Raw genomic sequence first — 18,015 nt, 5'->3', positions numbered from 1 at the left:
ACTGGAATTTGTTATTCACATGACAACGCCTGAACGCAACACAGGCTCCGCTCCAGTTCTGGCCAGGCTCGGTTATAATTGTCAGGAAAATGCGTCCCGGGCCACGCTCTTGTGTGCTCACCTGTGTGTGTGTGTGTGTGTGTGTGTGTGTGCGCACGCACATCGGGGCCGAACTCCGCCCTGCGCGATACAGAGAGCAGAGAAGGATTGTAGAGACAGAATGTAGAGACAGAAATGACATGCTGTTGTGTAAATAAAATAAAATTAATAAGGCTATTTATTTTGTTTAATAAAAGGACAAGGTAAAGACCTGTTCTATAGGAAAGGTAATCCCCCCCCCCCCCCCCCCCCCCCCCCCCCCCCCCACCCACCCACCCATATGATAAGAAAGGGGCCCGGTGGGAAGCAATCATGGATGCAGTCACGATATATATTGCAAGAGATATGGTGCCCATATATACCGTGGAAAACCCAGGGTTTATTCAAGTTTTGGACCCCAGGTACGTGCTACCAGGCCACAAATATTCTTCTGAAAATTGATTTAAATCGTGAATTGGATTTGTTGTAAAAAAAAAAATCAGAGATTTTTTTTTTTTTTTTTTTAGGCCATATCGCCCAGCCCAACCAACACCATCCTGTTTAGTCTATTAGCAGGAAATCCAAAAATGTATGTAACATTATGTAATTTCAAGCACCAATGAAAATTGAGATGACAATTGTGAACTAACAAGCTACAGCACAAATCAACACTTAAAATAACATCAAACACATCAAAAAATTATTACTTTTCAATTTTCAAATTCCAGACAACAGCTACAAAGAACAAATAGACTGGATTCCTTATGGTAAAAAGGCTTTGTATGTCAAGTGTCTGGGTTTTACTTATCTTAATTAGCTTACATTTTTGTCTTTCAGCAATGGGCCCCCTACAGCACGCAGAGAGTCCACAAGAGATCTCTTTGAAGTCGATGTGATTGTCCCTATTCTCATCGAAGGCGTGAAACAAACCTGGTAAACAACATCAATAACAATATTCATAGAAAGAGCAAGTCATTGAAGAGGTTTGTATTCAGTGGTGAGGGACTGGATTTAAAAGCCTTAAGACCTACACAGGGCAATGATAATTGAATTGATAGATTTACCTGAATAAACTTGACAAACCAATTAGACATGAAAAACACACATCAATATTGTCTTACCTTCACTCAGTGAGGCATGGATAGGAGGAGAGACCAGCGGGACAAAGGTTTCCAAGTCAAAGCGGCCAGTTCTGGACTGGGCTTTCAGAAGCCAGTAGCGCTTCTCCAAGTCAATTATGTCTGACTCCTCCACTGTAGGACAGGAAACACAGGAAGCCAAAGTTAAAACCATAAGTAGTGCAAAACTGTTCAAAGGGATAAGTGCTCTGAGTTTTGTAGTGTTGTTCAGAAATGTAAGAACAAGTTAAAGTTCAACTATTGGGATCACTACTTCAGCTTAAGGTTATATTTTAGCTTTAGGTTTGTACTGCAAGTGTATGTGGCTTACTGACATTCTCTGATGTGTTATTCTACACTTTCCAAGTGCTAGTAACTGCAGATCAGGTATTAACATATTTTTACACATTAACAGTTCCATTTAAGACAGCTTGAAAGACAACAGACACGATAGATCTGATCATTTCTAAAGGATATTTTGGTGTAACAACAGCAGAGGTCCACACCAACAGCACACACAACCAAGAGGTCACCAATAACAGAGAAGAGATGTCATTGTGCAGCAAAGGTATACCAGTTCAGTACTAGGTGTTAATAATAATCATATGTGTAATATTGCAGAAATTAGGCTCATCCTGTCTCAAAAAGACGCAGAAAAATTGGTCCATCCTTTTGTTACCTCTACGCTGGATTACTGCAACTCCTTATTATCAGGTTGCTCTTACGCCAGGGCCACACCGGACGCGGAATCGCTGCGAATAGCCTCGAAGCGAAGCCAGTTTCCTTTATATATATATACATATATATACATATATATATACATATATATATATATATATATATATATATATATTAGCACACACATACACACACACACACACACACAGAGATATATATATATATATATCTGTGTGTGTGTGTGTGTGTGTGTGTGTGTGTGTATACAGTCAAGCCCGAAATTATTCATACCCCTGGCAAATTATACATATATATATCTGTGTGTGTGTGTGTGTGTGTACATATATATATATATATATATATATATATATATATATATATATATATATATATATATATATATATATATATACATAGGATGGCTGAGGCTGCTGGGCTATTGACAACCAGTCACAACCCTCTCTGATTACTGATTTGCCTAGCTTATGATTTATCCTATATCAGTGCTGTTATCCTTATGAACTCCGACTCTCAGACTGGATAATATTAAAGGTTTAAAGATTATTCATCTGAATATTCGAAGTCTTTTGCCAAAAATAGATCTACTCCGTGCATGGGTAGCCCAACATAATCCCAATATTATTACACTGTCTGAAACATGGCTTAAGAGCAAAACCTCTGACAATGAAATCAAACTTGTAAATTATGTTCCATACAGAGCTGATAGAGGCTCCAGGGGTGGTGGTGTGGCTATCTATGTGTCCTCCAGTTTAACTTCTGAGATAATAATGCTTACAGTTGATCTGATACATTTTGAATGCCTTTTTGTTAAAATCACATTTCATCAGAATAAATATATAACTGTTGGTAACGTGTATAGACCTCCCTCTGCCCCTGCAGAGTCTTCTAACTGTTTGATATCCACCATTGATTCTATCCCATGTAAAAATGAAATGACCATATTAGGTGATTTCAACAAAAATTGGTTAGACAAGTCTTCTATTAAAGACAGAAATAATTTTGGAAACCTAAACTTTACACAACTAATTAATGAACCTACTCGAATTACCCCCAAATCTCAATCGCTACTTGATTGGATACTTGTCACTCACCATGACACATATATCAAAGCTGGCATTTTATCAGACTGCTTTAGTGATCACTCTGTTGTGTACTGTGTATGGAAAATCAAAATCCCAAAAGCATCACCAAAATTAATTAAAATTAGACAACATAAGAAAATGAACATAGACCTATTTATTAACGATTTGATTTCTATTAATTGGGACAGGTACCAGTTAATACCAACTGTCCAGGATTCCTGGGACTTTTTACACTCTGAGCTCACTCAAGTAGTTGATAAACATGCACCATGGAAAATTTCAAAGGTCAAGGTTCGACACCTACCCTGGATAAATGCAGACCTTACAAGAACCTTTAGGCAAAGGGATAGGGCTTGGGCTAAATTTTGTCAGACAAGGGAACATGCTGATTGGGAAACATACAGGAAACTGAGAAATATCTCCAAGACTATGATGCATAATGCTAAATCTAATTATTACAAGGAATGTCTCTCCAATAACTTCAAAAATCCTAAATAATTCTGGAACAGTAAAAAACCATAATAAATACTAAAGATAAATGTCCTATTAATAAAATACGTAATGGAAATGTAATATCTCATGACCCCTTATATATTGCCCAAGTGTTCAGTCAGCATTTTTCCTCTGTCTGTTCTGACCTAATACCCGATTCTACTACTCTCACAGCTTCAATAATTTTTTATTCTCTCACAGTACTTTTTCCTTTACGAAAATAACACCTACAGAAGTTCAAAATGCTATCAAGCAATTGAGTCTCAGCAGTGGTGCCGGTCTTGATGGGACTGAGCCCCGATATATCAAATTAGCCTCTCAAATTCTGATGTTTCCACTTGCTGACTTGTTTAATATGTCTTTAGCTACCTGTGAGGACCCAGTAATGTGGAAATATTCCTGAATTACCCTGATACATAAAGGTGGTGACATCCTCGATCCAAATAACTATAGGCCTATATCGATAATCTGCACTATTGCTAAAGTATTTGAAAAACTAATTTTTAATCAATTATCTCATTACCTTAAGATTAACAATATTCTATCGTCATTTCAATCCGGATTCAGACCTAATCATTCAACAGCAACTACTCTCTTAAAATTGTGTAAATGATTTATTTTCAGCGTTTGATTCTGGTAATCTCACAGGAGCTATTTTCATCGATTTCAAGAAGGCTTTTGATTTGGTTGATCACTATTTACTCCTTGATAAGCTTCATGCAGTTGGTCTATCTCAAAATGCAATTTTATGGTTTAATTCTTATTTACATAACAGAAAACAATGTGTTGTTATTCAAGGGTGCAAGTCTGATTTATTTGTTCAACAAAGAGGTGTACCCCAGGGTTCAACACTTGGTCCACTTCTTTTCTCAATTTTTATCAATGAGCTCCCTTTAATTTGCAGATGATACTGTCATTTATGTCTCTAAACCTAACATTTCACAAATTCAAACTGCTCTTCAATCAGACTTTGATATTCTGCAAAACTGGCTTTTATCCAATAAACTACTGCTCAATAAAACAAAATCTTACACTATGGTCTTTGGCACAAAACATAACCTCAGAATAGGGCTGCCACGATTAGTCGACTAATCGATGACTCATCGACTATTAAAATAATCGGTGACTATTTTAGTAGTCGACTAATCTGTTTGAGTCATTTTTCATAGAAAAGTACTATAAAAGTACCCCAAAATACTCTTACTGCAGCTTCTTAAGTTCAGATATTGGCAGCTTTACACACTCTCCCGTGACAGTGAACTAAAACCCTTCGGCGTGAGTATGAAACAAGACATTAGATGACGTAATTTTGGGGTTTGGGTGCGACAGACTGACGTTTTTCAACATTTTAACACATTTTTCGATGAAATGATTAGTTGACTAATCGAAGAAATAATCGACAGATTAGTCGACAATGAAAATAATCGTTAGTGGCAGCCCTACCTCAGAACAAAATCTAGTAACTTAATAATAACATGTAATGATGGTTCTAACCTGCATAGAGTTGATCAACTCAAATACCTTGGTTTATGGCTTGACTCGGAACTTACCTTCAAACCTCACATTGATCATATTCTTCCTTCTGTTCTCTTCTCACGGAGGCAGCTATCGACGGACATCACCCAGCTAAGTTATGCCCAGCTAAGTGAACACTCAACTTTGTTTCCCATTTAATTTGAGCTCCAACTGGCCGCATCATTTCCATACAGTACTGTTTATTCTAGAATCGGGACTGTTTACATGTGCATATTGGTATAATTCCACTGTGTCTACTGTTGTTTGTACTGATACTGTACTGTGACTTGTTTGTACTGGTATTGTGCATTCTGGTATAATTATTTGCATTACTATTTGATTTTTCTTCAGATAAATCTGATAATTGTTGCTCGGTCTCTTTACTCATTTATTTAGTAGAGTGTCCACACACCTTCTCATTCTACATATACATAGAGGTATACCGATGGCTTTATAGCCTACATTTTATTGATTATCTCTGATCCCCACGGTCAATTTGGTCGTTGCAACAGTGCGACGCAACACCACTGACGCTAGGTGGCGCCAAGCTAAAAAAAACAAACGAATCCTATCTGCTGCCTCTTTAATGTAAATGAAGTCACATTATTTAACATAATTAATTATTATTGTTAATAATTATTAATTATTAATAATAATTATTATTATTAATATTTATTAATTATTTCAAACACCAAATTTGATACTTTCATTGGAGATCAATTACGGGGTCAGGCCCGTGTTAAGGCTTAAGTCCCGACAAATGGTGCCGCCATGTAAAACGTGGCACTGATGCCTAGATCACAACAAATGGTATCTCCTCTTTTACAGTATCACCAGTAGATCCCCCACATTTTCGGTGCCTCCGTTTGACACCCAGTATTGTTCCCAACATTTATAGTGTTCCCCCGTGAAGCCTACCAGTATAATTTACAACATTAATGGTGCTGCCGTGTGAGGCCCAGAATTGTTTCCAACATTAATGGTGCCCCGTGTAAGGCCTACTATTATAATTTACAACACTAATGGAGCCCGTAGGGAGGCATAGTACAGTTGACATTCATTCATATAATATGCAATATTAATATCAGGGTACATTTTTTGGTTCAAACCAGAAATTGTTGATTCCATATTGAGACAACTCAAAAGTCTTTACATTCACACCACTAGTCTGCTACAGCAGTAGACATTCAGCTGTACTTCCAAACAAGTACATTGTGGTGACAATTAACTGATTCATAAAGCTAAAGCAAACTGAGAGACATTGTGTTACTGATCACTGCTATCTTTAAGCCCTCATAATGTTACACTAGTTTGCTATTGCTGCTGGCTTTTCAAGTTGACCTACCCTGTAGAAACTTGTAAGATTTTGGTTCAGCATTTGAATACCACGTGTTCAATGCAATCTGAGCAAGCTGTCAGAATTTGCTGTTGATTCTATTGTTCCTATTCTTCTTTTAATTCATCACAGTATGCCACCAGCCCTGTGAAACCTAGAGAACTTCCGTGAAAACCGGCTGTTACTGCCATGCATTTCAGCCTAAGTAAAAGATAAGAGCACAAGAGCCATAGTGTGCTACCAGCCCTGTGAAGTTGTAAACTGCCCACACATTTGACTTGTACTAAGACAACTTGTGTTTGCCTCACCTTCCTTTCAAGACCTAACAATGGAGAACCCCTGTTTAGAACAGTTTATCTCTTCCATTGCACAGAGCCTACACCCTGGTTGTCCTGAACTCATCAGCAGGTTGAGTCTCAGTGAGTGCAGTAAAGAGATAAACTCTCTACTCTCTACTGACAACTGTGATGCACAGACTGCATCCAATGGTCCATTGTTAAAATGCTCGTTCTTGATCTTTCACAGGCAAACCAGCCTTGCCTTTCAGAGCAAAGCACCCCTAGAAGGAGGTAGGAGGCGGTGGCAGAAACCCTAAGAGTGCAAAATGCTTTCTCCTCCATGAAGCACAGATGGCTAACGAGAAAGCCATGCGCTATATAGATGACCTGCATTCAGCAGAGTTAGACCTCTGCTCGTATAAGGAAGAACTGCTCAGGCTTAGAGCAGAACATCTAGCCCCACTACAGTCCTACAGCCAGTGTGATCCCTGCTTCTCTGATTCAAACTTCTCCTTGGATGAGAGGTTAACACCTCCTCCGCTCAGACAACTGAGATCAACATATTGATAATTATATGAGAGAATTAGACAACTGTCTAGTTGACCTGCCACATGCACCCGAAAGGGAGAAGATTAAACTTGTGTGGAAGACCAGCTCAGAAGCTGTCCACAAGTTTATTCATTGTCAGCGTCCCAGTGAAAGTCTAGAAATAACTAGACCCAGCTTCATCAAGCACTGAGTGAAGAATATTCTTTTACTGCTTTTGAAATTTCATCTATGGTTGAAGCCCTCCAAATTAAATATTCATGTCTTGAGGATGGGGCGGCACGGTGGTGTGGTGGTTAGCACTTTCGCCTCACAGCAAGACGGTTGCCGGTCCGATCCCGGGCTTGGGAGCCCTTCTGTGCGGAGTTTGCACGTTCTCCCCGTGTCAGCGTGGGTTCTCTCTGGGCACTCCGGCTTCCTCCCACAGTCCAAAAACATGCAGATTGGGGACTAGGTTCATTGATAACTCTAAATTGTTCATAGGTGTGAATGTGAGCGTGAATGGTTGTCTGTCTCTATGTGTCAGCCCTGCGATAGTCTGGCGACCTGTCCAGGGTGTACCCTGCCTCTCGCCCGATGTTAGCTGGGATAGGCTCCAGCCCCCCCGCGACCCTCAAGAGGATGAAGCGGTTAGAAAATGAATGAATGAATGAATGAATGAATGTCTTGAGGATCCTAGAAATTATTACAAATGTTTGAGACACGCATACTTTCAAGCCAAGAATGCACCAAGCTTAGAAGAGAATCCAACCTTCAAGTCCTTGTTCTTGCGTAACCTGCATCCTTGTGTACGCACTCGTATTGTATTCATGACGTGTAAGGGTATCCCATCCATACAAGAGCTCAGAAAGTTTACACAGGTAGCTTGGGAATCTGCTGTCACTTCCAAAGCCAAGGAGATGCCAATGAAGCCTTCCAGTTCAAATCCTGCAGTGTCACACAGATCCTCTGCCCCAAAACACCACCCTCATTACATTTCAAAGGGGGTGTGTAAAAAGACAGCAGGGAGACAAGAAGCATGACCACTATGTCCTCCAACTGCGTCGAGATGGCCATTCACAGAACAGAAGCTGTAGAAGGCCATACTCAGATATTCTGGCCCAGAACTGTGACCTGCCAATTGACCAGTCAGATGATGAGCGCAGCATCTCTGACCATAGTTCAGAATACAGTTAAAATCTTTCAGAAAGTGACAGCGCCTCTGAATGCCTCTCTGCCTCTGGCGTCCACCACTGTACTGACAGTAGCACAAATGCTAATCCAAAGTACCTTGTTTTTTGCAGTTAGGCAGACTTGAGTTGTCAGCAACAGCAGCAGCCCCAGTCATTCTAAACAGTAATAGCCAGAGACCCTGCTATTAGTTTAGGAAGTCTAAATTCTGGTTTGGTCTCTGACACCACTGTCCAACTTTGCAAGTACACTTAGATTATTTTGTAGAATCTTGTCAGTTACACCCCTAGATTCAAAACACTAGGATAGGACACCACATTATGACCTCACAGACATTGTCATACACATGTTGTTGTCACTGTAGGTGCCACTCTCTGCATCTCATCTTGCACATTTACATGACTAACATTCCTTTTCTTACTAACAACTTCTGAGAAACACAAGTTAGTTTTTTACACAATTCCAGTGTCACTGTTGTTTATCTGGATTTTGTTTTATTACCTGAAGGTTTTGTTATGTACTTAGAGACTATTCTTGCTTAGCTAAGATAGATAAGTGCTAACAAATGCCCAGTTGGTTAACAAACTGCCCAGATGTTACAACGTGAATGAACTGACAAATGACTTTTTCCAACTGTGGACTGAACATGTTGTGCCCTCAGGATCACACATCAAGGGCTGTTCCCAACATTAACGGTATTCCCCCATAAGGCCTACCAGTATAATTTCCAACATTAATGGTGCCACTGTGTGAGGCCCAGAATTGTTTCCAACATTAATGGTGCCCCATGTGAGGCCTACTATTATAATTTACAACAAGAACAACACGGCTAAGATCCTGTGGGATTTCAGCTTCCAGACTGACAAACAGCTGCTGGCTAACAAACCGGACATAGTGGTGGTTGAAAACACCATTAGAGGGCAGTGGTGGTAGATGTGGCAATCCCAGCCAACAGCAACATCAGAAAGAAGGAACATGAAAAGGTGGAGAAGTATCATGGGCTGAAAGAACAGCTGGAACATGTGGAAGGTCAAAGTTGACGTGGTCCCCGTGGTAGGAGCACGAGGGGCAGTGACCCTAAACTGGGAGAGTGGCTCCGGCAGATTCCAGGAACAATATCTGAAGCATCAGTCCAGAAGTGTGCAGTCCTAGGAACAGCTAAGATACTGCGCAGAACCCTCTAACTCCCAGGCCTCTTGTAGAGGACCTGAGCTTGAGGATGATACAGATACCACCCTAAGAGGATGAGAGGGTGAGGGGGAAAAAAAATTAAAAATAATAAAAAATAGTACGGGGGCAGAGCTGAGATCAAGTAGTGATATCAAATACACTGGAGACAGTATGGGTATTTTTAATAAATACATATAGCTGGGGTAGGGAGCAGTATAGTGTATCCTATATACAATGAAAAATACAGCACTGTATAATTAACTGGTGTACAGTTTGTTAGGGCTGCAAACAACAATTTTATTTAGCATTTTCTTACGATTTATTTTTGACCATTTAGTATATAAAATGTCAGAAAATAATGGAAAATATTTTCCAGGGCCAAAGGTGATGTCCTCTAATAGCTTTCTGTCCAACCAACAGTCCAAAACACAGATATTTAATTTAGAATTATGTAAAAACCAGTAAATGCATGACACAATACCACAGAAAACCCAATACAAGGTGGTATTGCAACATGGCCACTGGGTTGCTTGGTTTTTGACTCAATTTGTGACAGTGTGATACAGATCAGACCAATATAGCATATGAAGCTCTGTCAGGGTCAATGAACCAGCCTCCCCCTTTCAATATGCTAATCCACAGCTTATGGTAATAGGATTCAGCAGCTAACCAGCTAGCCTTTGGCATGGAGCCAAAACATATGACAGGTGTCAAAACACAGACATACAAATCAAATAGCAGTCAATTCCTAGCAGAAACTGGACTGTGGCTTCCCTGTCAGGCTATATAAGCCTGAACCCTTTCTGAAAGCTTGCTTTTAGCAGCTATTGGTCACACCTTCTAATCAGATGGGATGATGATAGTTGTGGTCGGCTGCTGGTGAAGAGGCACCCTGAAGAACTGACTGTCTGAGAGGGCTTTTCCTCTCTCGTACAGGTTCTGATTCCCTGTAGTCCAGAGGTGAACGTCAGGAAATTCAACCTGGTCTTGATTGGAAAGCACTCAATTACCTTTTTACTGTCACTGTTCAACTCAGCCTCTTGGCTCAAATGTTTTTAATTTAAAAAGACTACAAGGGAGCATGGAGTATGAAATCAATGATTTAAAACATAAAGGGGACTACATGCAGACAGCATGGAAGAAATAATATGAGACTGATAAATTATTAAGGATTATGGACTAAAGTGGGCATGGAGCGTACTCATGTCTATCTTTTCATCTCAAAGCTGATTTGGACACTACAAACTCAACAAAAAACAGTAAAGAACACCTCCTTGACAATAATCATAAAACAAGCACATGCTCACCCAAGCAATGTGGTCCTATACAGCAAAGCTAAGACTAAAGCTGCATTTCCACCAAACACTTTTGGTATAGTATTCTTGGAATCATGCATGACCCATATGGCCATGTACCTAGACCATAAATCTTTTGCATTTAAACGGCAGACTGTCTTCTTATTATGTATCTGGGGTTGTTACCAGGTGGTAATAGCTGCGTCACTGCTCCATCAAGCTGTCCCTGTACCTCCTCTTCACCAATGAAGCAGAGGAACATCCGCTCCTCGCTGATCGTCCCCGGAACAGGGTTGCATGACATATTCATCACAAAAAAAGATCAGGCTGGAGTGTTAAAAGTAGAGAAGGGTGCAGTACTGCTTGAGTGCACAGGTATGATGCTCCACCACTTTAATTTCTCCAAGTGAGGATGAATGGAGTATGTTTGCATTTAAACCTCTTTAAATTCATATGCATTTTTAAGTGCTCAAAGATCCAATCATCACAAAAGCATATGTCATGCAAGAGAGCAAGTAAAAACAAATGGAAAGGCCAGAGTAATCACATTGTCGACTGGTTCACAACATCAGCTCATGCATTGAGTAACATGCAAGAAAACATTCCACTTTCAAAGTTGCCGGTAGCTGCCTGCAGTAGACTTTGAGGGGCTAACTAGTTAACTAGTGAACTGTAAAGATTAAAAGGCACCAAAACATCATTTCAATGTATAGCTATAGTTGAACAATGCCACCGTAGCAACAGTGGTTAGAACTCACTGTATTATGAGCAAGAGTGCTGATTCTCTACTGACCAAGTATCAGATTGGTTTCTAGCTCCATCTTTTAGTATTGGATCGGTGTGCTAGGTACATCACCAGCGGGATGATGAAAAAAATGGGACAGTATGGAACAGTTCTGTTGGTACCATGTAGTACTGCATGATTAATCTAATCGCAATCGCGATGTCAGGCTGTGCAATTACATGACCACATAAAAGGCTACTATTTGCGATTTAATGTAAATAAATGTTAACGTGTGTGCCTGTGAACGTGACTACCTCTCCTGTAGTGTGTGGAGTTTGTTGACACCACGTCCACAAGCTATCCTGGTGTGTGCAGCACGTATGGTCAGGTGACCACCCGGCGTGCAGCAGTGACCAACACAGACACTAAAGAAGAGCATGAGCACGACCATGAACAGGCTGAGTTGGTGGAGGAAAAAAAACGCAACGTCTATTACATGGCGATACTTTGGATTCAGGTACGGCGACGTTGAACAGAAAGACGTGCTGTGTAAAAGTTTAAAAGTTAAAGTCGTTATGTCCCGCGGTGGCAACACGACCAATCTATATCAACACTTGAGACAGCACAGAGAAAAGTAGGAAGAGTGCATGTGAGAGAAAGCCAAGCCGAGTGACGTTAAAGACAAAGAGACAACTGAAAGCCGCCAGAGCCTCATAAAACAACATCCAAGCACAGTTACACAAACATTTCTAAGTGTCACAGGGAAATCATGGACTCCATAACAAACTATATAATAACAAATGAAAAACTGAGCAATTTTGCTCGGTTTCGGCCCACTTGACATGCTGCTGTGTTGTGCTATGGTGTGCTGGAATTTGTCATTTACGTGACAACGCCTGAAGGCAACACAGGCTCGCCTCGCTGTAGATACAGTGACGTGCTGTGCTGCTGTTCCAGCAGCATGTTTGACTGTGCGCAGTCTGTTGATGGTTATTTAGACACTGTCTGTAACAATAACTATGTTAGGTCAGGTCAGTGCCCCCTAATATAATGTAGGGGAAACAGTGACTCAATCAAGAAGACTCATGATACCATTTTTTTTATTATATTGTAATCGCAATCGCAGATCGCAATATTGTCCACTCAAATCACAATCGCACATTTTTATCAAATCGTGCAGCACTAGTACCACTCACAACTTTTGACAGTGGAAACACAAAAATAATCATTCTGAAGTGTGACAAACTGAACTGAACCAGACTGCTCAGTGAAAATGAGGTTTAAAAAGCAGATGTATCAAGCTGTGGCTCTCAATGAATGGTAGGGGATGATGCTGTATCTTTTTAAATAAACCAATGATTAGTCCTGGGAGATAAGAAGGCAAATAAATACTTGTGTTCGTCACGCTGAATGTTCCTCATGACAGCTGTGCTACCATCTGGCTGCTAATCTAAAAAACTCATCACACTAACTATGGATCACCTCCTGCACGTCTCCCATCCATCTTAGGGTCACTCCCTGCTCCTATAAACATCAGTGTAGCTATCAAGGCTACACTTGTCATATTGTCTGTTAGAAATTCAAATCTTTGTAATGATGGCCGACTTTAAATTTTAGTTTGGCAGTTTACTCTGGAACAAGCTAAAGGATCTTAAATGCGTTTGTGGAAAGTGAGCCTAAAGACTTGCACTCCTGCCATAACATACAGAAGACCACTAGATCATCAGAGTCTGTTTGATTCTGCATTTAAAGGTTTATAAACAAATACTGCTAATATGGATTTCTTGAGGAGCAAAATATGCCTCAAAAACAGGGCTGGGTATCCACTGAAACTTTTCAGTACTAGTGCCAATACAATATGGAGCTGAAACCAAATGGAAAGTTCTCTAATGTTGTCTCAACACCAACAGCCATTAAAAAACATGATAAGTAAAATGCAGTGCAAATTGACAAAATATAATATCAACATATAACAGAAACTGATAAAGATTTGAAAAAGACAAGAGTACAAATCTCTACAGGACATTTATTTGATGCAAGCTTTCAGTATCTTGACAACTTTCAATTTTAGGTTCTACAAATGCATCTTGGTTGTTACCAAATAAGTTTTGAGGTTTGATATCCAGCCCGATTAGCAAGTCTAACAAAAAGAAATGTCAATTTCTAATGTCATTACTATTTATATTCTTTTAAACCAATGCAAAACAACTTAAATAAAGTGGCCTTTTCTATTCATGTCAATCAAAAGGTTGAACAATCCTTAAACAAAGTGTTCCAATAATGGCTGTTCCAGATGTGACCATAAACAGTCATGAAGGTATCTACATTACGTAATAGTGCTGACCACAAATCAATCTGTCAATTTATTGCTTTTGTCTATATGGCAGGTGCCTTGATACCCACCTAGAGGTGCGACTCTCTCCGAGTGACAGCAGAGATACCATACCATTATCCATGGACCATCCTTAGAGAGGTGCTGCCACAGCCAGCATGTACCATAGCAAACTCCTTGTGATAAAACACTCACAGAAACAATGCTATCTTGTCCTGTAGCCCAATTTCCTGCACATTTCTACTTTAATATAACAATATTGTGACGATGTCAGAGGCTAGCAAGTTAATAGAGAATTCAAGCTCTGTCATGAGTCAAGCCTTTCATTCTGGTTCTGGAAAGAGTTAAGAACCAGGAATGTGTCAGTCACTCTCTCTCCCCAACAACCACACACACAAACACACACATAAAGAGACACAAAGTTAAGAGGATAAACTCAGAGCAGGCAGATTAAAGGCAGCGTTCAGGTTCTCTGGACAAGACAGGTTCTTTCCAGCCCTCTGTCCTTAATTGGCAAAATAAAGCCTGGCTAAATTTACTTGGCCTGAAACTGTATCACTGTGTATTTTCTATTTTCCATGTACCATCTTTAAAATGTGTATGACACTGAAAAAAGTAAGCATTTCTACAATGGTTTCAGAAATATGGAAATGTCAACATATGCCACAACGCAACTTCTCCTGGATGTGCAAATCTAAATTTTTTGCATATACACCACAGTCAATCAAAATAAGGAAGACTGTGCAAGACAGAATTCAAATATATGGTTTCTGAAATTAAATACTTTCTAAAAAACCATAAGGTAACAGCTCCTAATGTGCCATTTGAAAACGTTCAAACGTTCATTTGAAATCACTGATTCTGGGTATTGTTTGAATTTTCTGCTGATACTGTTACAATACCTGAGGTTTTTTTTTCTCTACCAAGACCAATTTGCATACCTCAGCTCTGCCAATAACAAGTCCCTGATAACAGAGTTCTCTTTATCCCAAGAGCAAAACCTGTATACCTCACTGTGGGGAACTTGTGGGGATAACTGTCATGTAATGCAACATAAGGTCAAGGATTTTTGTGGCACTTTAAAGAGGCAACAGACAGCATCTTTTCCTAAATATATCATCATGAAAATAATGTGGGTTGCACAGGGTAGTGGCCACAGTAAAATCAGACTATCAGCATTTACATAGGTTACTAAGTGGCTTTGCAGTAAGCTTCTGCCACCGGTGCTGAAATTTTGCTGAAAAAAACTGCTTTACGGCAGGAAACGCGTCATGTATTGCGAAATTGGTCGGTCAGCCAATCAGGGACTGGAGCTGGTCCTTATGAGGAGTTGGGCATGAGATAGTTGAGTCACGAGCACAATGGCAGACGGACAACGTTTGGAGACAAGTGAAAAACGGCCTAGCAAAAGAAAACGAGCTCCTCTGTCTGAGGAGGCAAAGAAGAGCAAAAAGGAGAGTGATAAAAGAAGAGGAAAAACAAGAGTAAACCTCAGTCGGGCGTTCAAGAGATGGAGGGAGCTCCGTGACCAAATAGGCTTCAAAACCGATGTCCAGCTAGCTTTCTTTCTAATGGATCAGTAAGTAACAGGGGTCGCGTTAACCAGATATTCTCGGTCATTGACCGTTCTTTTACAACAATGACCGGAAAATCTGAAGGCCATTGGTCATTTTGACCGGTTGCAATTACCACCCCTGTCCACTTGGCGGCGGAGTGCACAGTCAGTGGTTTAAGTGGCTGCCGTTTTCACACTGCAGAGAAAAAGTCATTCATCTGCTTCATGTAGTGTTGTTGACATAACGGCCTGGACACACCAGATGTGTTAGTGCCGCAGAAGTCCTGCGAGTATACTCGTAGGCGTTTGACTGTCCACACAGGCAGTGCATTTCTCCTACGCTCTCCACGCCAGTTAAACATCGACTCCACTCGTCTGTTCCCGTCAGTACTCGTTTTTTCACATCAACAGGTCATTTTAAACATGGGTAAGGCCATATTTTAATTGTTTTTATAACATAATAAGTTAATGACAATCTGTCACTGCATGTCCATGTATTGAGCGTGTTGGGTAAACACTGAATGAATAGGGCATATTGTTCTGACCATTTAATTCATGTAGTTATGTCTGTAGGCTCGGTGACAAAAAATTTAAATTGTAATGAAGTGATTAGGATATTGAAAAATGTGTTCGGTTATGCACTGTGTTATTTTAAATTATAAACACGGTATTTTCTCCTCACGTTCATCGTGCGTGCTGTTGTTATTTTATTTTGAAAATTGTCCGGATTCTCTTGTCTTTTCTGTGTCCGACTTCCTGTTTGGTATGATCCGCTCCATCCAGCTTGTCAGAAGCGCTCGCGTGAAAAATAGACCAGATGCCGAACTGAAGTGCTGCGGCCTGTGGATGTCTGTTCATCTTTTCGTTCATGTCCTTATTAATGCACACTTTATAACTTGCTTGTTGGATTTATTAAAAACAAACAAATGAAAACTAAATGTCTTTGAATATCTTTATTATTTTTAAAAGCGAAAATTTAAATGACCGGTAAAAATAGATTATGACCGGATTTTTATGACCCTGTCAGTCAAAATGACCGGCAACGAAAAAGTCTAGCGCAACGTCTGGTAAGTAACACGGCTAAATGTTAGATAGATGAGAGAGGACTGTACTGTACTGGCTGCTAGTTAATTCCTAGCTGGCCAGCATCGCAAATCGCCGCAACCAGGCACCAGGTAGCGAGTGTTGGTCGGCTGACATTCTACGGCAGTGATACCCCCCTCCCTTCATTCTGTTCTCTTCTCACGGAGGCAGCTATCGCCGGACATCGCCCAGCTAAGTTACTCCCAGCTAAGTGAACAGTCAACTTTGTGTCCCATTCAATTTGAGCTCCAATCGGCCACATCGTTTCCATACGGTACCGTTTATTCTTGAATCAGGACTGTTTACATGTGCATATTGGTATAATTCCACTGTGTCTACTGTTGTTTGTACTGATACTGTACATATTGGTATAATTTACTGTGACTTGTTTGTACTGGTACTGTGCATTCTGGTATAATTATTTGCATTACTATTTGTTTTTTGTTTTTTTTTTTCAGATAAAGCTGATAATTGTTGCTCGGTCATATTATTGATTAACTCTGATCCCCACAATCAATTTGGTCGTTGTGACAGTGCCACGCAACACCACAGACACTAGGTGGTGCCAAGCTAAAAAAAACAACAAATCCTATCTGTTGCCTCTTTAAGTTAAGTTGGTGGCCTGTCCTGACTGAATTCATGTGAAACAGAGAAACACTGAATTTTATAATGAAATTCACAAAAAAAAACACCTTGAATTATTGCTTCACTGATGTATGCCTCCGCAAACCATTCAAGTTGCACTTACATTTACATCCATGTCTGCCAAAACACAGATGCTTCACGCACAATTCCCCTGTCAGCACAGTTTCCTTTTGGATATAATGTCATCATTTCATCATGTTATCTTACTGGATATTTGTGTGAAATTTTTTCATAATCAGCATTTGAATTCTTGACTTGTGGCCAAAAACATGTTTTGTGAGGTCAGTGACCTTAACCTTTGACATTCAACCACCACATTCTAATCAGTTCATTCTAAGATCAAAGTGGACATTTATGCCAAATTTGAGGAAACTCCCTTAAGGGCTTTTTGAGATATTGCATTCAGGAGAATGAGATGTACACAAGGTCGCAGTGACCTTGCCCTTTGACCACCAAACTCTATCGTTTAGTTCAAGTGAATGTTGATGCCAATTTGAAGAAATTCGCTCAAGGTGTTCTTTAGATATCGCATTCATGAGAATGTGACAGATAGGGTCACAGTGACCCTGACTGTTGACCACCAAGTTCTAATCAGTTTATTGCTGAGTTCAAGTGAATGTTTGTGCCAAATTTGAAAATCCCTAAAAGAATTCTTGAGATAGCAAGATCAGAAGAATGGGATGTACAACCCAAAAACGTAATGCCTCTGGCCCTGCTATCGCCGGTGCAGCGGCATAGAATTTTTTTTTTTAATATCTGCATCTGTCCTGTCATGGCCAATATCCGATCTGCTAAATATGTTTTCCTACTTTTCCTAGAGTGACTGTGAAACTCTCAAATGTTAAGTAATGTTTTCACCTACAAGCAGCTGTACAGTGCATTATTAGACTCACAAGT

General features: G+C 40.0%; 1 protein-coding gene across 9 annotated transcripts in view; it reads right to left on the bottom strand.

Moving 5' to 3' along the window:
• usp32 (ubiquitin specific peptidase 32) overlaps positions 1-18,015 on the bottom strand; it is a 232,654-nt gene that overhangs the window by 135,259 nt on the left and 79,380 nt on the right. For all 9 annotated transcript variants that reach the window (XR_013490937.1, XR_013490932.1, XR_013490935.1 and 6 more), the window contains exons 6-7: positions 1,200-1,331; positions 901-1,008 (exon numbers count right to left, since the gene is read on the bottom strand). Coding sequence is in view for 3 of the 9 variants with exons in the window: in XM_033630986.2 (XP_033486877.1) it covers positions 901-1,008; positions 1,200-1,331 (240 nt within the window). In the remaining 6 variants the exon portion in view is untranslated. The remainder of the gene's footprint in view (positions 1-900; positions 1,009-1,199; positions 1,332-18,015) is intronic.

Source organism: Epinephelus lanceolatus, chromosome 4 (assembly GCF_041903045.1).
Source record: "Epinephelus lanceolatus isolate andai-2023 chromosome 4, ASM4190304v1, whole genome shotgun sequence".
Taxonomy (NCBI): Eukaryota; Metazoa; Chordata; class Actinopteri; order Perciformes; family Serranidae; genus Epinephelus; species Epinephelus lanceolatus.
This window is presented reverse-complemented; position numbering and strand designations above follow the sequence as displayed.